Source organism: Centruroides vittatus, unplaced genomic scaffold (assembly GCF_030686945.1).
Source record: "Centruroides vittatus isolate TY-2023 unplaced genomic scaffold, ASM3068694v2 contig_1074, whole genome shotgun sequence".
Taxonomy (NCBI): domain Eukaryota; kingdom Metazoa; phylum Arthropoda; class Arachnida; order Scorpiones; family Buthidae; genus Centruroides; species Centruroides vittatus.
Window position 1 is genome coordinate 598,811 of NW_027120692.1, and position 25,166 is coordinate 623,976.

Below are 25,166 nucleotides of genomic sequence, written 5' to 3' on the forward strand. Positions count from 1 at the left end.
AAACAAGACAACAATATTTTTCAAAATTTACATTTACTTCGTGGAGTCCTCCAAGGTGATCCCTTATCTCCATATTTATTTAATTTCTATCTTATTGGTATCGATCGTCTATTTACTGAACTAACCGATGGAATTACAATAGGAAATAGAACTTATCATTATATTCTTTTTGCGGACGACCTCGTGCTCCTGGCTCCAACAAAAATTTCACTACAAAGGAAAATAAATCAACTTAATAAATTTCTACAATCATTATATTTAACAATAAATCCTTCCAAAACGAAAATAATTATATTTCGTAACAACTGTAAGATATCTGAAAGTAATACTAAAATATACCATGAAAATATCCTTCTACATACGGTAAATGAAATAGATTATTTGGGAGTCAGGTTTGAGTGGAATTTATCCTTTAGGGCACATTTTAATAAAATAAAAATAAAAGCAAAACAAGCTATTGATAATTTGTTATTTCTATGTTCTAGGTTAAAAACTACAAACTTGAAAATTCACATTAAACTATTTAACACAACAATTGTTCCAATAATATATTATGCAAGCCCAATATGGTGTTTAGATTATATTTATAAATTAGAAATGCTTCATGTTTATTATTTACGCAAACTATTTCAATTGGAGAGAACAACTCCAGGTTACGCTGTGAGACATGAAGTAAATAGAATTTGGTTTTTTCCCTTTGTTTTAAAACGTATTATTAAATTTTACTATAGAATTAAATTTAAAAACGATAGTACAATAACATATCTTCACCATCAAAATATTATTCATAGTAAAGACCAAAAATTCAAACAACTATGGCAATACAAATTAAATCATATTTTAAATAGTTCTGGTACATCAATACTATTGTTCAATGATAATATCAATGATTGGAAAGTTGGTTACTCCCTTCTGATAGATTCTGCAATTTCACAAGCAATAAAAAGAGATCAAGATTCATTATATCAAAGCAGTTAGCATTCATGGTATATTAAATTATTGCAAATTCCATCCTTACAACTTTATATGTTTCTACCAATAAATCTTAATGTGAAGCGTCTAATAATTCAACTCCGCTTAAATAATATTCTGTGTTTATTAATAATAAATATATTGACCTAACGAGAAACTATTGTCCTTTATGCAAATCTAAAGAATTTTCACTACTCCACTTAATTCAAAGCTGTAAAGATCTTCTAAAACTACGCAATTACTATAATATAAACCAAATATGTCAAACAAATTCAGAACTGGAATTTAAATCAAATCTTAATAAAACGGATTTATATAAAATTTACAATTATTTTGTAAAAGTTTCAGAACGATACTATTTGTCAAATCAAAATTAATGTCTGTGCAATTATCTGCTGTCATGGGAAAGCAGATAACTCACTACATTTGTAAACATAATTGATGTTTAAACAAAATAAGAACTAATTTGTAATCTATATTTTTAAATTTAAACTTACTATTTCCAGTTATATTTTTCTTAAATAATTTGTAAAACTCCCCCTAAACAGAGAAATTGTTCTCTATTGTTAATACTAACTAATACTGTACTAAACTATATGATGTATATACGTGTATATTAATAAAGTATTGATTGATTGATTGATAATTTGTTTTGGAGTGTGATTTTTATTATTGGAAAATTGTTATAAATATTTTTTTTATAAACTATATTTTTACTTAATCAAAAACTTGTTTATGTAAAGCATTTTTAAAATTATATTTTTGCCATTGTGTGAATTTTTGTTTTAACATCCTTTTTATAATGTGTTTATTAAACACGAAACAATTGTAGTAACTTACAGCTTACAGACAACATAACAACAGGTTAGGCAAAAGTCCACAAAAACTTTAAGCATTAACAAAAAAAATGGAAGAATTATCAGAATGAAATGTGGTTTATATGGGAGCATGGAAGGGTAGTTTGCAAGAAAAAAATAGTTCCAAAAATCACTGATATGTAGCATTGACATACAAAAGACAACAAGTAGACATGCAGATGACAATGAAAATGACTTTCAATGTGATTTCTGATTATGAGGGTATTTAAATTCTCAAGTGTTTTCATTAGGTCCTTCCACATTGTTGGAATTGAAAAATGCTATTTGTCATGAGACAACATCCATCTGGAAATGCTGCACTCTACAGGTTTGGGCATTGTTACTTGGCTAAATTGTGTTATATCTTCTGGTGGAGTTGAACACTTGTCTAATAAACACATTGAAAGTCATATCTGTTGTCATTGTCATTTGAATTTACAGTAGAGCGTCGTTTGTCCAAAAGCTGGTCAACCGAAACGTCGGTTAATCGAAAGGGTTCCAGTCGGGCTGTGTCGTGCTGAATCGAACGTTTTTGATACTAGATTAACTTCTAAAGTATAATTTTTTTGTTTTTATATTTTTCAATATGTTTATTTTGTTTGTACAAAATAAAGAAATAATTTTTAACGATACAATAGCCCCAATTATTATTATAAAAATTTTTGTTAGGCTTAAAATCAATGAAAATTCGACGCAAAGCGACACGCAACAGAGAAAAATTACAACATCGGATAGGTTAATATATTTTTCGTACATAATCGGTTATTCGAACAACCACAGTCTCCAATTGATTCGGATAAACGACGCTCTACTGTATTTTGTATGTCAATGCCACCTATTGATAATTTTTGGAACTAATTTTTTCCATTGACAAAAATGTTAACAATACTTACCACACAAACCACATTTAATTCTGATAATTCTTCTATTTTTTATGAATGTTTAAGGATTTTATGCCTTTTTTTACTCACTCTGTATACATTTGTGGTATCAAAAATTTCATTCGTTATGATGGAAAAATTTCTCTTTTTTTTGATTTAATAAAATTCTTCTTAGATAATTAACCTCAGTCCTTTTTAGATAAAACTAACCTGTCTTGTAGCAACAAGAATTACTTTACAATGTTAACTTTAATATTTTTGAAGTACTTTTAATTCCATTTGTATTCAGAAACATGATTTCTTATTTTTAATTTAAATAATTAATATAATAATTAACATAAGCAAATATGTTACAGTAGTCATTAATATATAAATATTATATTAAGTAATAATTAAAAAATTATATTAAATATTCTAAAATTTAACATTGATTACATTTTATAATTTTGACAATTATTAAACAGCTAAAGAATCGGGTCAGAAGGATAATGTTGCTAACGATGATAAAACAGGTTAGTAAAAATAGAATACAATTTTCTCTTTTTAATATAATGAACATAATTATCATTCATAGCAAATTTTTAATAAGTTAATTTATTAAATATTTAGTAATTATTTTAAAAATTAAGTTACGGAATTTATTTATCAAACTACTATTGTTTAATTAATAGTAGAATTAACTAGAAATTTAAAAATGATAACTAAAGCAATAAATAAAGGAAAAAATAAATAATCTGTCTGAACGTGTTAATTTAATGATAAACACAAATCTAAAAATAGAAATAAATAAGAAAGTAATAAATTTATCTTAGTAATTTCTTACATTAATTAATAGCTTATTGATTTTTATATCTGTAGGAGATTAAGAATTAATAAATGTAACCTAACCTAACTCGTACACTTTTTTACGAAAGTTACTGTAACTTTTGTAAAACTGTGTAGGTTAGGTTAAGTTACAGTAAATTTTTAATAAATTAACACCTATAGAATTGTACAAAAATGTGATAATGAGTGTGAAATCTGGAAGTTAAGAATCTAAATTTCTAAATTATTTCACTCCTCTTATACAACGGCTTAATTGACAACATTCCATAACCAAGAAAATGTTGACCCTTGACTGGCAACAATTGTCCCCTAACTGTCAATAAGCCATTGTTCCCTTGCAGCATGTAGATCAACTTGCATGATAATTTACAGTTGGCGTCTGAATTTGTCATTTTGTTTTGAATCCCGAGAACACCTATGTCCCTAATTGTAATTCACTGTCGATCACGTGACCGATTTTCTCATCAAGAATCTATAAAAGATGCTTCCTTCCCCCCCAAGGGGCTCTCCACCGCCCAATTAACTGACTCTCCATCATCCCGAAGATTATTATCACTTCTGAGTGAATATTTACCTACTGGGACATTCACCAGACTCTGTCTATTACGGAATTTATAAAGGTATGAACGAATATTTGTAAACTCTCTTTCTCCGGTCCCCCTTTTGTATATAAGGGTAGAAGTGTAGTTTTGTTCGTTTCGATTTTAATAAATCTTGTTTTGTTATAAAATGGTGTCTTTCTTGACTGTCAGGTTCGCCTTATTGTTGACCCCATCCGTCCTCCTCCTCCACTCGCATAACGCTTAATGCGCCATCAACGTAACAGCCATCCTAGACAAGTGAGCGGGCCCTCGACCTGTCACCGGAAAGTGAAATAAGCCTTCCTCTTACCTCCCCCCGGGATCTCACAATGAGTAAAGACCATCTACTCATTATCACATTTTTGTATGTATAACCTGCAATGGCATATATCTTACAGAAAATTGCTAAAATGAAAATAAAATCATTGCATAATCCACCTTACCATATATCTTGTGTCTTCAGAACAGCTGTTGAAAGCCTGGCACTTATTGATATGCAGTTTAGAAAGTGCTATCTCAAACATTAAAATGTTTTTCTATTACACTTTGTTGTAGATATAATTCTAAAATAAGTAAAATGAAAAAATGGAATGGAAATTCCATAAATTTCATATTTGGGTTATATACAAAACTATCAAATGTAAATTTTTAAAAATTATATTAATTTATTTTCGTTCTATTTTTATATAATAATCATAAAATATATAGTAATGATGACTTAACCCACTGTTAGTTGAGGGTGAGTGCTGCACTCACCTTTCATATTCAAGCACTTGTAACTTGGGCTTCTTGGAAGTTTTGTGGACAAACTCTTGTCTATTTTCCTTTCCAAGTACCCCCTTCAACAATATACCAGAATCGTAAATAATAGTCATCACTAACACTTAATACTGTTTTTGTTAGCTCAGCTCTCATTCATGAGTAATCCTGTGTCTTTTTTTTCACATTCTGGGTGATACAATTCTAATTGCAAAGTGATATTGTACAGTAGCGTCTGAACACTGCTAATCTGAATGTCCACCTAATCCAAACATGTTTCAGTTGGTGGATAAAAATTTTTTTAGCTCACAAAATATACGTTTTTTTTTGTATTTACCAGTTAAATTTAAATGGTATTAATGCTACAAAAACATTTAGAATTCCACAAAATGAATTGTTTTATTGTAGTACTGTATTAATACTGTACAAAATTAATAAATCAGTGTTTGACATGCCTATTAAAATGGCAGATCTATACAGTACTTATACACAAAAACAGGAACGAAAGTCATTTTTCAGAAATAACAAAGTCTGTTTGTTTCTTTTCACGAATCGATGAAAGTCAGCTAGAAGATGCTATGTTTCGCAACCACCTCATAAACATGCAGTCTGTGAGTGAAGTGCTGGGATGTTGTTCCTAAAGCATAAAGTTACAATACTTGTTTTTGTTAACTATTTGTGCCCTTTATTGAGTGCAAGTCAGATGAAATAAAGAGTGGGGCACTGAGATCATTGATGGTGTTGGATCTATATAAACCAGACCTGTTTTACTGCTTGCTTTTGCATTATTTCAATTATTCGGCTAATCCGAACAAGGCTTGTTCCCAATTAGTTCAGACTAGTGGGGCTCTACTGTATATATGTACTATCGTAAAACATAATAAATATTTCTGAAATGGTTTGATGAGGAGTTTCAAAAAGAAAATGTAGGCTCTTTCCTCACAAACAATGAGAGTTAGGATCTCCATATGAAAATCCTGGAAGTGTTGAGAAAGAAACTAGATCCATCACAGGCATCAGTATCAATAAAAAGTGCATATTCCCCAAAAAAGAAGAATAGGAAAACAGCATCTAAGAGTATAACATGTAGACTACTGCATCAATCTGCAGATACCAAGTGATAAAAATCTGCAAACAATGCCATTTTAAAAATTCAGACTAAACAGATTCAGAACTTAAATAGAAATTATAATTATAATTAAGTTTAACTATAATTTCAGATATCAAATTTCTGTTTTTATTGATCTTATTGATCTGATTAGATTCCTGAATTTTTCTCAATTTTCTGTTTCTATATTGAAATTACTTATAATGTATTCTAACTGAAATAAAGTAAGGAAAATATTAAAATGTGTATTACTCATAACAAAACTTTCTGAAATAAGTAAAATTTCTCATTAAGAATACAAAAATATGTAGAGTGAATGCAGCCCTCACCCTCAAGTATAAGCATTACAAATCCAACCACAAATAGTGCCAGGTTAATAATAAATGATAAAATAAACTCAAAAAAAAAAAAAAACTTAAATAAAAAGTAATTTTATTATCTATAATATCCAATGACAAGGAATGGAGAGTTGATCACTCAGATTTTATATACTATGGAGAATTCTAAGTACAGCTTCAGTATAGCATATTTCCTTCTGCTGTTATGATTGTCTGCCATTTGTATTGCAATATGACACAATTGTTTACATGATCTGTGATTTGTCAGTCATAAATCATAGTCTGAGTGTCTACATATATCAGAAACTCAACAGTAGTTTAACCAGTCAATTCAATTTAATTGTTTTCATTAGTAATCTGGAAGTAAAAACTCAGTGTATCATTCTCTCATATCTCACCAAACAGACACTAAAATCTTTTGTAGATGTAATCTTGTTTTGGTTGAGATTGAGCTCATTTCCTGGACTAGCCAATGTCTACAGTACTTAATTAATACTTGTTTGTGGCTTAGTATTCACTTTTTTTCTTCAGTTTAGAATGGCTCAATCAAAAAAAGGAAACACATACTGATTTTTTATGATGATTTTGTTAATGGAAATTAACAAAACCATGGAAAAAACCATGCAACTATAAAAATGAGTTTCCCAGTTTGACTGTTTTTTCAATGCTTTTTAACTGTCAAGTGGATGGTCAAGTGACTTGACTAGAGTGTTATGGCTAATTCTTCAATTGTTATTGCTAGATTTTTCTTCTGTGTTTTATAATAACTATTAAAGATTCATGGCTTGACTATAGCTTAGATTTCTGAATTTTGCTCATATTTTAAATCCTAATTTCAAGAAGAAAATTTTGTGAACCATTATATATATTGGCCTACACTAATAACAATGTTTCCATGAACTTTTTGTATATTTTGAGTTGCAACAGTTGCATTATTTCCTCCTTTATATTTATATAGTATAATATGCCTGAATATATTCTTTAGACAACTCTATAACATTATGTATTTCACTAAAAACTGATACAGACACACAAAAATGTACAAAATAGTTGCCAAAGAGGGACTAATTATCACAGCAATAATGTGACAATCGCTTGTCATTTTCGTATATAAAAATTATATTGTCAGTTACAAAGCCTTTGTTTATAAGCTTCTAGAATGTTCCATTGCCTGTTATTGCCCGGAGGGGCAGGGGAGTAGGAGGTGGTATATATTAACTTGTGGTTGAGAGAAGGACTTTCTTTTATTTTTGGTGCCATTATGGGAAGAACACGAAGGCAACCAGTGATGTTGGGAGTGTGCAAGGGAAGAATTATAAAAGTTAATGGACTCTGCTCCAATTGACTCAACAATTAGGAGAAAGCTTATATGTGACACGAAAATTTGAGGAACTTCTCCTGTTATTGCTCCTCTTGACTGTATTTTTGATTGTCTACTGATGGTAGGATTGTGAAGAAAATTCATGGAATAGACTAATACATAATTGTCGTGAAAACTCAACTTCGTGTTAAGAAAATAAAAACTTACTAGTTTCACACACCTTCGTGTTATTTATACACTATGAAAAAGACAGCATGATCTGACATATATATTGTAAGCAATTAATATTTTCTAATTTATAGTTAGAAATATTCTAAATATATCCTTATAAAATATGTTTTCTATATATATTAGAAAGAGTCAGAATACAGAGGCCCAGTAAACTTTTTGAAAATTGGAAACTCAGCCCAAATTTAACATTCTGTGGTAATCAACAATATAAAACACAAAATTTTCTTAAGAATTATTTAGAAATTATATTTTGTTATTAGATCATTTTTGCTTGATGTATTTGTATTTGAAATTATGCCATAAATTTATGATTTTCTATTAAGATTGTTAGATTTTATTACAATAAATTTGGTACTCTTTTATGTAAAAAGCAGTTTTATTCTGAAATATATATTTATTTATTTTTGTTGTAATTTAGAAATAAAAATTGAAATATTTCTTTCTTAAATTATTATAGAAAAAATTGACTGAAATCATATATTACTAATATAATTAATTTAAATAACAATAATCATTACATATATGAAAAATCAAAATAATTGAAAGAATATATTTTTCTGCATAGATGATAATTTTGATACAGACAAACTTGTCATTGCTGAAGATATGGGTAGAGGTGCTGTTTCTTGGAAATCCTATCGTCATTATATAAGATCTTCAGGAGGTCCTTTTGTTGTTGGATTATTATTATTTCTTTTCCTAGCTTTTGTTTCTTCTCTGTTATTTAGTTTTGTTTGGTTGAGATATTGGATGGATACAGTAAGTAATAGTTTTTTCATAGTAACTCAAATTATAAATGATAACTTTTTATTGTAAAATAAAATCTTTCAATTTCAGTTTCGGAGCTCTCCTAAAAATTGGAAACAAAATTTTACATTTAATGAGTCTCTGCCTTCATTACAGTCCAACAATTCTGAATTTAAAGATGATAATGCAGTACATTTAGAAGAACATCATTTTCAGTTAATCTATGCTTTGTCTGTTGTTGTTGTATTAATTCTTGGAATAATAAAAGGAATCTTTTGTGCAAAGGTAAGTTTTTATGAAAATATTTAATTTATTTTATTGCTATAGAACACTATTACATTTTTATATAAATATAAATAGTAATATGCAAATAGATTTAACATCAGTCAAACAATAAATATTAGCTGCTCTAAGCTTACATAATTATGGTAAATTCCTATGAATAATCCATGGGTTATCTCTGCCAGATTGAAAGGGAGTGTGGGACATGTGCCATTGCAGGTTATCTGTCAGTTTTAAATTGCAATTACTACCTCGTTTAACAGCTTTTCCTTTGCTTAAACTTACTAAGAGCATTTTTAAAAATAATGAAAAATCTTTTTCATGCTATACATATTCCTATTTATTATGAACAAACAATTATTTATTGTGACATCGTCACAATGCCAGGCTGCAATTTTTAATCATTTTTTTAATTTAATCTTAAATGTGTGCAGTCCATTTCAAGTTAGTAATGTCTTGCCCCTGTACATCATACTTTTCCTGTTATCAATAGAGTCGTGCCAGTCATCTATTAAATGCTTTCAGGGAAAGTTTTGAATTGAAATAACATGAAATAAGATAACATGAAAGTGCAGGTAAAGGAGGCCCAATTAACTACATACCAACAGAAATTATGGAAGGAAGAACAGACAACAGATGACAGTGGGAGTTTTTAGGTCTAAAATTTTTTCAAATTGCAACCCGATTATCCATAAACTGCCAAAAGCTTTTATATTATGCTTGATCTTTAATTGGCCTTTATTTTCTGTAAGTCAATCCATATTTTAATTGATAACATTAGACACTTCTATTTAAACTTGTATCTTAAAAGCTAAAGAATTTCCAATAATTTTACCCTTTTCTATATAATGACTCTCTGAGAACTATTTAGAAGATAACTGATGATTTTAATTAATGGTTTGTTAGTTCTCTAAAGTAAATAAGAGCTAAACAATTAACTTTTGAACTTGTATTGTTGGATATTATAGAGTTTATATACAACTTTCTTAGTAAAATTAATAATAATGACTTTTTAATGTCAGTTAATTTATTTCACTTATTTACTCTACATGCATATTGCAATTATTCTTGCCAGGAGCCACACTGGTCTCATTGCCAAATTCGTATTGACTCAACAGCTTTTTAAATATCAAATATACTGCACATATCATCCATGTTAAAATCTATTTAATTTTTTTAGCACATTTGTTGTTATTATTTTTATTATTGTATTAGTGGAGTATATTCTACAAGGTATGTGAAGCAGTGTCTAGTGCAATGCCAGAAGTTATGGCATAACTACCAAAACCAAATGTTTATGTGCTGTTCATGTATGTATCTCTGCTTAAGAATTTCCTTCCTACGTGATATATGTTTAGTCTGGCAGTCTTCTGTCGAGCAATGTATGTGCTATTGTGAAGTCCTAGTGTTTTAAGACTTGTGTAGTGTTTATGGTCTGAGGCCCATGTAAGAAAGGATTACCAGCACAATACATGTCATCCATTCCCCTTAGATGTTTTATTTCATGGGCAAGTTCTGAATATTTGCTAATTTTTTTAACATACAAATTTTGTATGTTGTAGATGTTTGGTACAGCTAAGTCTGTGATGTGTATAATTTTGTCTTGTTTGTCAATGAATGTAATGTCTGGTCTGTTCTGATAGATTGTTTTATCAGGGATTATGGCATAGTCATAGTATATTTTGTATGTGTAGTTTTCTCTGACCATCTGGCATGTTTGAGGAAGCACTTCACCAGAAAAATCTTCAGAATTATTTGAAGTTGGATTTGTATGTTTATTTAGCAGTGAGAAAAGAGGCTTGTCTGATTTGTGTACCTTGAATTAGAAAAAGGTAACTTTTGATGGAGTTTAATAACTCTACTGGAAGGTTTGGTTTTAAGGAATTTCATTTTTCATTATTTTTTCAAACATTGTATTAAAAAAATCTCTTGAATGTTTTTAAAGTTTGTTCTATTACCCTGTAGACCACGACTTTTCAACCCATGGCTTGCAGGCTGCATGCAGCTCAATGCTGTGATGAATGCAGCCCAAAATAAAATTGTAAACTTCATTAAAACATTGAGATCTTTATGTACTTGTTTTTTAATTTTTTGAAATTTGCATGGTCTTATGACAATTTTTTTTTAATAAGTATTACAAGATGCCTTTAGTATACACTCATAAAGAGTTTTTAAAAATATATATTGGGCATGTTTCCTAGTAAAGCTTCTATGTTAAAAGACAGTTAAGCTATTTCCATCTTAAGTTAGTACTGTACTACTAGTGCATGAGTTTCGCAAATACTGAAGACAGAAGTTAAGATGGCTGCCACCATAAATTATATGCATATCTTGTACTGTACCTCAAATGAAAAGATTTGGCTACATTGTACCAAAATAGGCTGCCCATGTTTTAGTTTTGCACCCAAAAGATCATTTAGTGCATTGGCTACTTTTTGGGATACAAAAATTTGACTTGGCTACATAAATTATTTCATCGTTTGTTTTGGCGTGGAATGGCAAATCTACTCGTGTCATCTTTACATGTAGTTTTATAGTTTGTGCAACCCAAGACAATTTTTTCTTTCTTCAAATGTGATCTGAGGAAGCTAAAAGGTTAAATACCTCTGCTGCAGATTATTCTTTTCAAATATCTTGTAAATGAAGAACCCTAAAATAAAGTAGACAAAAGTACTCTTTAATATAAAAAGCTCATAATATTGTTCTCTGTGTCATATTTAATTTATATTTGTTCACATCAGAATTCTATATCTTTAACAAAAACAAGGAAAATATTAAACATTATCATAGACCCTTTTGTACAGAAAATGATTCATATGATATATGGTTGTCTCTTGCACACATTCTGTATAGTGGTTGCTCATATTTATTGTAATGTTGTTTAAGGCTGTGACAGACTAAGCAATTTTTGTAAGAGACATGTCATCAGGCAATAGAAAAATGTGTCCCCCAGGCAGTGAGGGAGTGGTTATCAGGAAGCCAAATTGCTTTGATCCAGCAAGTGACAGGAGACAAAAAGTGTCCTGTCACTTGCTGTAACCAATAAGCACATGTAGATTTATCACATGAGTACAGCTCTTGTTTACAACACAAAAATAAAAATGGACGATAGTTGGTCATGGACAGTTGATAGGATACGACATTTCATTTTATTAATTCTGTTGTATGAACCAATTTATAACCACATTATTAAAGAATATCATGACAAGGTACTCAAAGAAACATGCTTTCACGCTGTTAATGAAGATTTAGGATTACCAGGTAAAAATTGTTGATTGTATGACTTTGACAATTTGTCTCTTCATGTGCCCAAACATTGCTGAACATCAACAAGTTTTTGTTGTTCAGAGACATGTCTCTCAAGCAAGAAATTGCCTAGTGTCTCATGGCCTTTATTGACTCAGTTGAGAGCAAAGTTTATCCTACATATTCTATATAAGATTTAGGTCCAAAGATTTTGACTATTCTATGCAATGAATATCTTTACTGTCAAAAAAGTCATTGATGAGTACAATCTGTATGCCCAAGCATTATTGTTCATGAAAATGAAATCTCACCCTCAGCATCTGTAAAGTCTCATATGGGATTCCTAAACCTTGTCTCTCTAACTTCTTGCAATAGCATCCCTTACAAGAACATAGAGCTCAGTGCAGCCATTAAGCTTGTTGCTACTCCAAGCCATGATACCACTACCATAAACTAATATCTTTTTACGGGAGTTAATGGAACACAATGTTTTGGACAACCAGAAAGAAGACCTTTTGCGTCAAGTTTCCTGTAGAAATTTGTCAAGAAAGTGGTGGCTGTAACAGCTCTGCAGAGAACTACCTACCAGATATTTTTCTGTCACAATGCACTGCTGAAATCAAATAGTAGTCCTGTTGAGGTGTGGTGACTCTTGAATGTCCACTTTATGGTTGATATCCAACATCTCTTGTTTTATTGAAATCTGGCTGAAAGCTTGGATATGAAAGTGTGCATGAGGCTCCATTTGAGGTCCAAATTTCTCACTGTGTTGTTTAAATGTTTTTCACTGGAGAAAGAAATTTTGTAAAATAAACACATTGTGAAGATAAGAAATAATCAATGTAAGCCTTGGATGGCCTGAGTTTACATGTCGGACCAAGAAGATGAACTTTGACTTTGGTGCTCGTAAATATGACAAAATAACAGCGAATTTGAAGTGCAACAAATATTTCATTTAATAAAAATACAGTAATTAGACTTAATTTTTGTTAAGAATTACAAAACATTTAAATAAATGTTTTGTAATTCTTAACAAAAACCATTTTCTAATAAACAAGTCATTTTACTTAATACTTAAGAAGCATCTAGCTGGGTATTAATTAATTTCCACAACACCTTATCTCCCTGAGAATTATTTATTATTTTTTATAAATACAGTACTTAAACATCTAAAATAAGTAAAATTAATATTAATTTCACTGGTAGTTTTGAATCTAGCATTACATTAGACGTACTAGAAGTTTGTGTTAATAAATTGTTTATTTTAATTTCTACACAATTTTTGTAAGTAATTTATGAAGATATAATGCTAAGCAATTGTAAAAATATAAAACTGAAATGTATTCTATATTAACATTTTATTTAACTATTACTGTAATATACAAGAAAATATTATTACTTTTTAGATTGTTCTGAGAGCTGCCAGTAAACTTCATGAGCAAATGCTGCAAAGAATTATGAGATCTCCAATTAGTTTTTTTGAAACATCACCCTCAGGAAGAATATTAAACAGATTTTCTAAAGATATTGATGAAAGTAATGCCTTTTTTTTGTTTATTATCTGTAAATTGCATATCTTTATTAACTTTAATTTTAATTTAATTTAAATTATTTTATTCAAATTATTCTAATATGCAACAAAACAACAGTTTTTATTTTGTTACAGTGAAATTTACTTTTATTGTAAAATGACTATTTCAGGTGCTATTCCTCTTTAGTTTATAAATTTGAGCATATTAATTCAAGTTATTTTTTGTTTTCTAATTATTGTGATTCCCGTCATTCATATGTTTTTGAAATGTCAGATATTCCTGATAATTTATAGCATATCAGCAGTAAAAGCACAATTATTTCTTATTGAAATAATGACCAAACAAACAGTTTTGGGACAATTAAATTAGATTAGAAAAGTACACAGCGAGTTTCTGTACACCCTGTACATAAAAGTGTCTTCTCACTTTGTCCTTTTGCATGCACATGAGGAAATTAACAGTTCCATAGTGGAGTCAACTTTTCATTTGAGGCTACTTGTTTGCCTCAATATGTAAAACGTAAAAAACATCATTCTGGCAACAGCAATTAAAAAAATAATAAATACATTTGATAAAAAATTGCCAGGACAAATGAAATTTTGTATCTTTAGAAAACATTTACAAAAGAATTTTTCTTTGGACATAACTGTATAAGTGTCCTTCATCTGTTGTCTCTTCATACGCCTCTAGGATTAACAATTTCACTGGCGGAGATGACCTTTCTTTTGAGGTTACTATTCTCTCTGCCTCGATATGTAAAATGTTAAAAAATGTTCCTTCTGGTGGTGGCTTGCACACTTTAAAAAATATAATATGTTTAATTAAAATATATTAGTGGGGTCATAAACGTACTTTAGAAAAAGTTATATTTTTCTATTTAAATATTTTTATTAAATATATTATTTTTTAAAAGTGTGCAAGCTGCTGCCAGAGGGAACTTTTTTAATGTTTTACATATTGAGGCAGGGAATAGTAGCCCCAAAAGAAAGGTCATCTCCACCGGTGAAATTGTTAATCCTAAAGGCATACAAAGGGACAACGGATGAAAGACACTTATACAGGTATGTCCAAAGAAGAATTCTTTTATGACTTTTTTCTGAAGTATGTTTATGTCCCAGCTAATATATTTTTATTAAAATTTTCTAAATTTGAAAATTTTACTTGTATGGCAACTTTTATCAGATAAAAGATTTAATTGACCCAAAATTGTTTGTTTGGTCATTATTATTTCTGTTTGAACAACCAATTTTACCTGCAAAAACAAGGTGTATCTATGGGCTTTTCTCTCTCTGTCCTATTGGCCAAGTTAATTATAAGGAATGTAAAATTTAAAGTTTCTCTTCCTCTGTTACAATATGTTATCCTGTCTGAAGATGACATTAATGCAGTGTTGAAATTACTTGCATATCTATTTTGTTTGGATTAAAGTAGTGTAATGCTGAAAGACAGTGCTTTTTATTGCTTTTACAATTTTAGCATCAAGTATGATTATCATTACAGTATATCACTTTAATAACAGAATTATTATATAAGTTTTGTGTTATGGTGAATTTTTGTCTTTTTTTAAAGGCATATACATGTAACTGTGAGATATTTTATATGTTCGGATTTTCAAGTGAATTCAACAAATATTGTCACTTAATAAATTTGAAACCGTGTCTTCCTATTTACTTTGTTTTTTCAGCACATGCTGAAGAAACAAAAATATTGTCATATAAAAACACAAATCTATTTTATGATTTCTGTTACACAATTTTAATAATTGTGACAAATGTTTAATGCATAAGCTTTCAATCTTAAAACCTATGTTAAAACTGTAAGGTCGCCGATTTCCAGGGGAAAACAGTTAATCACGCATCAGGAAAACCTAGGGTTGAAATCGTATGTGGGTGGTGGCGGTAGGAGACAAAGATGACAAATGTCTTACACAAAACCGTTTATTCTAACAACTAAGTTAACTTGCATAATACTGTTACACAATGCGATCTAGATCAACTTGGTGACAATGGTTTTGGGTTGTCCGTGGTTGGCTGCAGTCCGTGTTTCGAAAATACGTGCCTGGGGCTTGGATGGCTAAAGGTCTGCTGCACTGGACAGGAGGCTTGGATGGTGTGGTCAGCTGGCAAACGTAGGTCCTGGCATCCGTGAGGTGACACTGGTCCAGAGGAGAACAGCCGCACTTTTTCCAAGAATGACCGGAGGAGCAAATTCCTTGACCTTGCAACTCGGGAGTTTTATAAGATTTTCCCCCCCGAATCTCACCCTTTTGATTGTCCTGTTCATCCTCTCCCTTACCCTGATTGGTCATTTCTTTGTTTCTATGCGAAACCCGAAACCGATCTGGGTCGGGAGAGTTCCGAGAGGTGTTGACAGAGCCTTTGAAGTTCGTGCTCGTATTTTCCGCTGTTATGGCCCTCTCTCTGACATTTTGTCCCCAAGTGGTCTGCCAGACGTCTCTGTGGCCATTTACCCCTCTTTGTTTCCCGTTTCTGACACTCGTACATAAGCATCTGGACAAAGCTCCCTCTCTTTCGGTTGACATCCCCTCAATCATTCATTATTGTGTCGTGTTTGTTTCAAGATAAGTTTTAGGAAAGTTTCTTTCGTGTCTGGTTTACATCACCAACACTTGTTCCTGACCTGAGTTGCTCTTCGAAATTGCCCGACTTTGGAACTCTATAATTATTCACCATTTTTACGCGTTTTTGCAATCCCTACAAAACTACTTAAAACTAAAGAAGATGGAAATATGAGAAAGGAGGAGAAATTAGAAGGTTCATTGTCAGAGAGATAGCCATAAGCCCAAAATAATGAATGAAGGCAAGATCATTGTCTTTATAAACATAAAATGGGGATAGTGCAATGTCAGCAATCCTCCATCATGTCATTGAATTTCCTTTCTTTTTGTGATTCCATTGTCTTGATCTTTGCTATACTTTGGAGTCACCATGACTTAGTTGTCTTCTTATTGAGCTTTCCTTCTGCACACTCAAGCACCTTCAAGAGAAAAAGAATGTCCCCATTCTTCCATCCACCCATTTTTTACAGCTCCCCTACAATTTCCACTGGGTTCATTCCCTGTAAGCAATAAACTAGCAAGAAAAAGTAAAAACAGAGAACATTCCAGAAATGTCTACAAATAATAACTATAACTAAACTATATTTACATATAATTCATGGCAGATGACTGTTACATAACAATTATATTAAATGTTATTTAAATGAATTACTTGTATTTTATATTTTAAAATAGTTTATAAATTCGGAATGTTTCTTTTAATTTAAAATTCAGTAAATGTTATTTTATGTATGAATTGCATTGCATACAATTTGTCTGAAGTATTTTTAACAAGTTAATTAATTTATTTTTATTTTTTCTGTAGTGGATGTTCATATTCCATTCTTGTTGGAATTAGTAATTCAGAGCCTGTTGTTCATTTTCTTACAATTTGTTATATCAGTGGCAATCTATCACATGTTTATAATTGCACTATTGCTGGCTATTTCTTTATTTGTACTTTTGGACTGGTGGTTAAATACTGGAGTACAGGAATTTAAACGGCTCGATAATATTTTACGATCAACTGTCATTGTTCATTTGACCACTACTCTCCAAGGGCTCTCTATAATTAGATCATATAACTGTGAATCATGGTTTATAGAAAGGTAAATGATTTTCTTTTTTTATAATTTGGTAAAACTAATCTCTTTTTTTGTATGTTTACAAGGTGATATTGTGAAATATACAAATTAATATTTTGACAGGTTTTATTCTTTTATAAATCAGCATTCTTTGTCTCACTTAATATTTTATCTGGCCAATCGATGGTTTACGTTTCGAATGGAAATTGTCGGAATTTCTGTTATGGGCGCTGCAGCATTAACTGTTGTTTTTATGAAAGATCATACATCTGCAGGATCTGCAGGTTTAGTTCTTGCTGCACTTTTTCAGGTAACTTTTATTTTAATAATATAAGATTTTTTAATATACTGCATATTATATTGTACAGATGTTCTAATGCACTTCAAACTGCCTCTCAAAGTTTAATTTTTAAAAACTTTTAGATTTTCATCTTTTAGTATGACAGTTACTTTAATTTTTCATACTATATTAGCTATAAAATATCAACATTCTTTTAAAATTGATTATTCTAAAACATTTTGTAATTGCATGTTTATAGATGAAACCATTTTAAATATTAAAATTCAGACAGTTTTAAAAAAAATTAAGTTAAATTAACGTATGTGGTGATTTTTGCTTTTGAATAATATATCAAAAGTTATCAATTATATTTGATGTAATTAAATTTATAATTTGGTTTGCATATAAAATTCATAGATCCAAGTTCGGTATGGATCATTATTTTTCAGATTTTTAAAAATTTAATTATCTAATTTTTAAGGTAATAAACAAGTGTAGTATATAGTGTAACTTTCATTACATATTCCTGTGAGAGCCGAATGTGGTGTAGGGCCCTTTTGTTTGATGTTTGTTTTTCTACAAAAAATTTAGAGGAAGACAAAATGGAAAAATTTAGTGAAAGACAATTAAAACTGTTTCCCAAGGACTTGTTTCTTTGTTGGAGGTGACACATTGAATGTGTCACCTCCAACAAAGGTTCTGGGTGACACATTCAATGTGTCACCCAGAACCTACGAGTGAAATTTTAACTATTGGCCCCGATGTACTAAAATTTTAGCAAAGTCATCGGAAAAACCTAAAAGAAGCCCCCTAATAAAAGGAAGGAGGTGATGACAAGTGAGAGAGTCATCATCAACACAATTTGTATAGTTTGTGTGGGGTTCGAACCACCGTTTTTAGTCGTCACTGGTCACTCACCAGATAACGTTAATTTTGTTGCCTCTGAAACAGATTATATTACTCTGACCCGAATCTGTCGTGCCTCCGAACAGAATATCTTATCATTGCCAAATTGGAATAACCTCATCTTCAAACCCGGTGTCCAGAACTGTTCTCATCCTCTCCGACAGGAAGACTACAACTGGACAGGTGTTTATCGCCATGCGAACCTCATGTAAACGCTCTCTCTTGCAACTGCTAGTTTGATAGGCTAAATCTATATACAGTTTAACCCATTTATAATGTCATCCACGGGACCGGCAATTTTTCGGCATTATAACCATGTGTCGTTATCTGCTGGGTCATAATTTCAGTCCCATAAAAAGTACCAAGTGTGTTTAAGAATCTATTATAAACTCTATTCTAATTTAATTTCGTATGTATTATCGTAAAATTATTTCTTAATGGTAATGCAGTATACTGTATCTATTATGATAGTAATAATTTATTATCGTTTCTATTTGTCTTAAGTTTCAATAATGGCAGAACTTCCGGTTTTGAGAATAATGTTGAATCAAAAGGCAACAAAAGGTTAAATTTATGTATGCCAATTAAAAATAATTCAATTATTTCTTTATAAACTATTTGATATAATATATTATATTAAAAACAATAGAATATTTAACAATTTAGCATAAAGTAATTTAAAAATGAGTATGTAATAACCAATTGTCACATCATTTAACAGTGGCAAATTTCACCCCACTGAAGTCAGATGGAGAAAGCACCACCCACAGTCATTCTAGGAAGTGAACTCTGACCCTAGGACTGAACACGTAGTTTTTCTTTGTTAAATAAAATATGTAATTTAATTTTGTAAATTTGAGAGTGCTTCAAATATGACATTAAAACAGGGTTTTATGTCATTACAAGTGGGTTTTTTAACATTATCTAGTATAGTAAAATCGTGGGACCGATAAAAATTTGACGTTATATTAGGGTTGTCATTACATCCGATGACGTTATAATCAGGTTAAACTGTATATCTATCCCGATAGGTCTATTGTATTGTATCATGTATTCCTTTCTGTTGAAATTAAATCGTTATTGGTTGTTAACCTGGTATCCAAGTGATTCACTTCCGGTTCGCTGTCTCTCATCTCATCTCCATCCTGAACCAGATCACCTGTGTATGCGGCTGCTTGCATGGCCGAATTAACATGCTATCTCGGCTTCCTTGTCACCTGGGACACGGTGATGTCAGTCCTGACAAGGTACCAAGGAGGTACCGACCCTCCAGTCACACTCCAAGTTCTTAATCGCTAAGTAATAAAATTGATAATACTATTATTTTAATCTTGTTGTTGCTTTTATAAACAATTTATGGAAAATTGACTGTTTACACTAAAAAGAAATCTAAAAGTTGTTCAGTAATTTGCTTTTCTTTCTCCTAGAATTGGTTAATTAACTAATTTTTTCAATGTGTTGACTAGAGAGTTTTTAAAATAAATAAAAAGCTGTTTTTTTTTAATCTTTAAATACAATTTTAAAATTTATATAATTAGAACATAGTTTAGTTGAAAATCATAGCTTCAAGTAGCTTTTATTTGATGTTAAACACTTGTCATATTATAATAAATATATGTTAAAATGTGTATATAACACTTTGTATTTTTATGTTTTATTTTCATTGCTACTGCATTATATGGAACATACAAAATAAAAAATTTTCAACTTATAGCTATAGGTGCTTTTTATCATACCAAATATTTTAAATTTCACTAAAAATATACTACTGACAGCCTAACAAATGTGTCTTCTTAGTCTCCATTTTTACCTGATGTAGATGACGATAAATTAATTTGAAATAAAATCTCATAGTTTTAAAGGTTCAATAGAAAACATATTTTTAATTACTGTATATTTTAAAAAAATTTTTACTATGTCGTTAATGGCAAATGTTTATCTTAGGTTTGCACTTTTCTGCCCTACGTGATGAGAATGAAATCTGAGTTACTTGCAAGATTTACTTCTATGGAAAGAATTTCTTCTTATTGTTTGGTAATAATATTTTTAATTATATTTTAAGCTAGATTTTTTTAAAATAATATATTTGAATGACGTTTTTAGGAAATAGCTGAAGAAGCTCCTGAATATAATGTACATTGCACTGCCCCATGTACTTGGCCTCAAATGGGAAGAATTGAATTTAAAAATGTTTGTCTTCGATACAGAGAAGATCTTCCATTAGTATTGGAAAACATTAATTTTAAAATAGAAGCTGGACAAAAAATAGGAGTTGTAGGTCGGACTGGAGCGGGTATGTGCATATGTATGTACGTAAATGTATATAATATCTATATATTTAATATTTCTCTTGAGGCTCACGGATAAAACCATTGAACAATGGTAATTGGTCCTGGGTTTGTATCTGACCAATAGATGGCTGTGTTGAGTTTTCTGTGTTTTCTTCACTGTCTAACACCTAAATAGGGGCCACTTTTCCACTTGAAAATCTTCCTGGAAGGCACCCTTCTTGGTAGATCACTTTTGTGTTGTGTTGCCTTATCTGTCAAGTAAATATCAAATGTTTCTCCATATAAAGTTTTTCAGTTTGTTCAAAAGGTATTTTATATTTTAGGGAAATCATCATTGTTGTCATCTTTATTGAGACTAGTTGAATTAAATTCTGGAAGTATACATATTGATGGTATAGATATAAAAAATTTAGGATTGAAACAGTTACGCTCCTCTTTAGCAGTCATACCTCAAGATCCAGTATTATTTGAAGGAACTGTCAGGTAACTTTAAAATCTAATACTAGCATTTAAAATTTAATTAAAAATATTTGTATTGCAAATGACTTAAGATAGATAATTCTTAAGTATATAAATATATACTAAAAACATTATCTTATATTGTTTATATTATAAAATTGTATTATTGATACATTCTTTGTTAGTATATAGGACAAATTCAGACAACTTTTAATACTTGCTTTATTTTTCAAATAAAACAAGTATTAAACCATTTTAATTATTTATTTTTTGCTATGAAATCTTTACTTAAAATTATATTCAGTATTATAATTAATAAATAATATTTTCTTTCATTATCTTTTACTCAATTGGACATTGCACCAATAAATATGTCTAGGGTTAGTGTAAATGTATAAGCTTGAAATTATTCCATTTTATAATATTGTTCATATTAATCTGTGTGATATTATCAGGTATGTAATATAAGCAGTATTATGAAAATAATAAAATGGATTTTTGGAAAATTAATGTATTTATTTACTTATTCATTCATTTTTTATAAATGCATAAACTGTATACAGACACACACACACACACACACACACACACACACACACACACACACATATATATATATATATATGTGTGTGTGTGTGTGTATATACATACAGTATATATATACCGTATTTTATGGACTATAAGACGCACTTTTTTCTTCGAAAAATTGCCTCCAAAATTCAGGTGCGTCTTATAGTCCGTAAAATACGGTATATATATACTGTATATAAACAACTCAATAAACCTCATCTGGCTTTAATGGTAGTGCTTGTATATCTGGTAATGCTTGTATAGAAAGAAAGGCTATCTCAAAATGTACAAAATGCCTTCAGAATAATAACAACAATAAAAACTAATTAAGCTGTATGCTATAAATTTTTTACAAAGATTTTAAAAATATTTAGAAACTTAAATATAGGATGATTTCAACATCATAAATTAATCTTGCTTTTTTGTAAATAAAATGATGAAACAAGTTAAGAATAAATGTGCATAAAGATGAGACATAATATTGTTAGGATGAAAATAGAAAATAGGAAGAGGATTCTGACATTACCAAGAGATAACACCCTATTAAAATATTGAGAAATAATCTGTCAAAACAGTGGCGTAGCTAGGGGGTGCAGTAGGTGCGGTCCGCACTGGGTCCCAAAATCACAAGAAAAGAAAAACCCGAAAAATTTTTTGTGGCAATCAGAACAAAACAAAATTTGGCATGTGGATGCTCAAGTTGAAGCCCCTGTAACACAGGAAAACCAGCAACTGAACTGTAATCTAGTTATACACTATATAAACCACTACACAAAAATATTTTAGTCCATTTACATAAACAAAACAAAAAAATACCTAATGCATCATTCATCAAACAAAAGAAATTGAACATCTAAATGCAATGTTTTTAATGGAATAAATAAATTCAAAAGCCGAAATTTATAGAAAAAATTACTTGTTTTCGTTTGGATGTTCCCGATTACCATTACGGAAAAAGGACACTCCTGCCAAAAAAATTTTTTTTGGGGGGCCCGCAAATCTTGTTCCTCACTGGGCCCGGAGAACCATAGCTACCCCACTGTGTCAAAGTAAAAAGTATGATCATACATATAAGCAAAATATAGTTGAGAATGAATGATTTCAGAGCTGTGTTAACAGATAAAATAGTAATCAGATAAAAATTATTTTTTGTTTAACAAAGAACTGTTATAAAATTAGTTTTGAGTAATGCGACGTAGATATAAGAAACAAGAATTATCAGTAATTTTACAGCATGTTAATAATGCTTATTAAATTCACAAATCACAGTAGATGTTTATTAAACTAAGATTTTGAACTTAAGTCTATAATTTTTTACAATTTAATTTTGTAGGATAATTTTTCTTATTTAAGGGAAAAACTTGCAAACTCTTACTAAATTCAATTTGTTTTTTCAGGTATAACTTGGATCCTTTTTCAGAACATACAGACAATCAATTATGGGAAGTGTTGGACAGAGCACATCTTAAGTATAAAGTATAAAAATAAATTCTTATCTGTCTCTAGCCATTTGACAGTCTAAACATTAATCATAATTTTATATATTTATACCTAGATCAGTCAAGAAGAAAAACAGTTGGAAGCTACAGTGGAGAAAAATGGTGAAAACTTTTCAATAGGTGAAAGACAGCTTCTATGTTTAGCCAGAGCTCTTTTAAGGAAGAATAAAGTATGTTTTGTTTTTCTTATAATTTTAAAAAGATGTGAAATGAATTTGTAATAGTAATAAAAGCTCTTTTTTTTTTATTTTGAAAGATTTTAATGCTGGACGAAGCCACTGCATCAGTGGATATAGAGACAGATCATTTGATTCAGGCAACGATCAAAGAAATGTTTCAAGCATGTACAGTTATAACTATTGCACACAGACTTAACACTATTTGGTCCAGTGATAAAGTAATTGTTATGGATTCTGGAAAAGTAAGGCTTTCAAATACGATTATTTACTCTATTATAGAATGCATTACATTAAATTTAAAAAATTTTTATAGGTTGTGGAATTTGATACTCCAACAAATCTTTTATCTCAGGAAGGATCAATATTTCGTTCCATGATAAATGCAATGAGAAAATCAAATGAATAAAGATTATGTAAATTACTCTGCCATTAACTATAACAGTATTATAATATTTCTCTATCTTTATAGATTATTAGTAGTATGTTTTTTAGATTTTTTTTTAATATTAATATGTTACGAACATTGTGATTGCTCATATAAATATCTAGTTCAACTATAAACAGGTAATGGTTATATTTGAAAATTTACTTTTTTGGTGCTGAAGTTTTGCAAATATATTACCACCATTTATTTATTATAGACATAATTCTGTGATAATCATTTATGTGATAAAATCTTAACAGTTAGTGCAATCCTTAAAAATTTCCATATTGTTTATAAAATGATAAGAAGAAAGTTGTTTCTGTGTGTGTGTGTGTGTGTGTTTGCATATGTATATACATATATTTTTTATATCCAAGTTTTTTTTTTAAATCTTTTAAAGTTCTAAAAGATTATTTATTGTAGATTATTTCCATACATCCGATATTAATTTTTGCAGTGGTGTGCCGTGACTTTTGATGAGAGGGAAGCTGTGTTTCTATAAGAAGCAGACTTCCAGGGGCAATCGGTTAATTGCATCAATGATGGTCTAGAGTTATTCGTATTCGTTTGTTCGATAAGCCAGTAAAAACCGTAGACTTCTCTAAATGTATTTTTAATAGATTATTTGACGTACTTAATAAATAAACAAGTTCAATATAATTACCTCCATTATTAGATTCAATAGATTCCCTATGCCTTCTAAATGCCAATTCTTGCTTTGATAAAAAACATATAACATCTATTAATTTACAGAAAAAAATATTTCTTTAGACTATACATACAAAGATGAGTCGAAGTCCATTCAGTCCTTTCACACACTGTTTGAGGTAATAACGATTCCATCGGCGGAGTCAACCTTTTATTGTAGGCTACTTGTCCGCCATAAAATGTAAAAAAGTTAAAATAATCCTCTATCGGTGGCACAACAATAAAATTAATAATTACATTAAATAAAATTGCCAGGATGAATATGGATGAATGGACTTCAACTCGTCGTCGTATGTATAGTCTAAAGGAATATTTTTTTTTTTTATTTGTCCTGGCAATTTTATTTAAACTATTAATTTAGATAGTTATGGCTAATAGGTATAATATATCTCGTTATAATTTTCAGTATTTATTTTATATTATTTACTAATGTTAAATTCTATTCTGCTTTGATTTCCAAATTGCTTCAATTTTATCAAAAGAATTGATTTGACATTTACGATTTTCGTGTCTTTTGCCAGCTTTACT

General features: G+C 29.9%; 1 protein-coding gene across 3 annotated transcripts in view; it reads left to right on the plus strand.

Moving 5' to 3' along the window:
* Window positions 1-24,674, plus strand: part of LOC136973199 (ATP-binding cassette sub-family C member 5-like) — a 100,425-nt gene extending 75,751 nt beyond the window's left edge. For all 3 annotated transcript variants that reach the window (XM_067267909.1, XM_067267903.1, XM_067267915.1), the window contains 13 exons: window positions 3,175-3,222; window positions 8,439-8,632; window positions 8,711-8,905; window positions 13,555-13,684; window positions 17,064-17,346; window positions 17,446-17,632; window positions 20,453-20,542; window positions 20,612-20,801; window positions 21,123-21,282; window positions 23,226-23,304; window positions 23,384-23,497; window positions 23,584-23,748; window positions 23,820-24,674. In XM_067267909.1, the coding sequence (XP_067124010.1) occupies window positions 3,175-3,222; window positions 8,439-8,632; window positions 8,711-8,905; window positions 13,555-13,684; window positions 17,064-17,346; window positions 17,446-17,632; window positions 20,453-20,542; window positions 20,612-20,801; window positions 21,123-21,282; window positions 23,226-23,304; window positions 23,384-23,497; window positions 23,584-23,748; window positions 23,820-23,912 (1,928 nt within the window). In that variant the 3' untranslated portion in view covers window positions 23,913-24,674. The remainder of the gene's footprint in view (window positions 1-3,174; window positions 3,223-8,438; window positions 8,633-8,710; window positions 8,906-13,554; window positions 13,685-17,063; window positions 17,347-17,445; window positions 17,633-20,452; window positions 20,543-20,611; window positions 20,802-21,122; window positions 21,283-23,225; window positions 23,305-23,383; window positions 23,498-23,583; window positions 23,749-23,819) is intronic.
* Window positions 24,675-25,166: the final 492 nt, after the last annotated feature.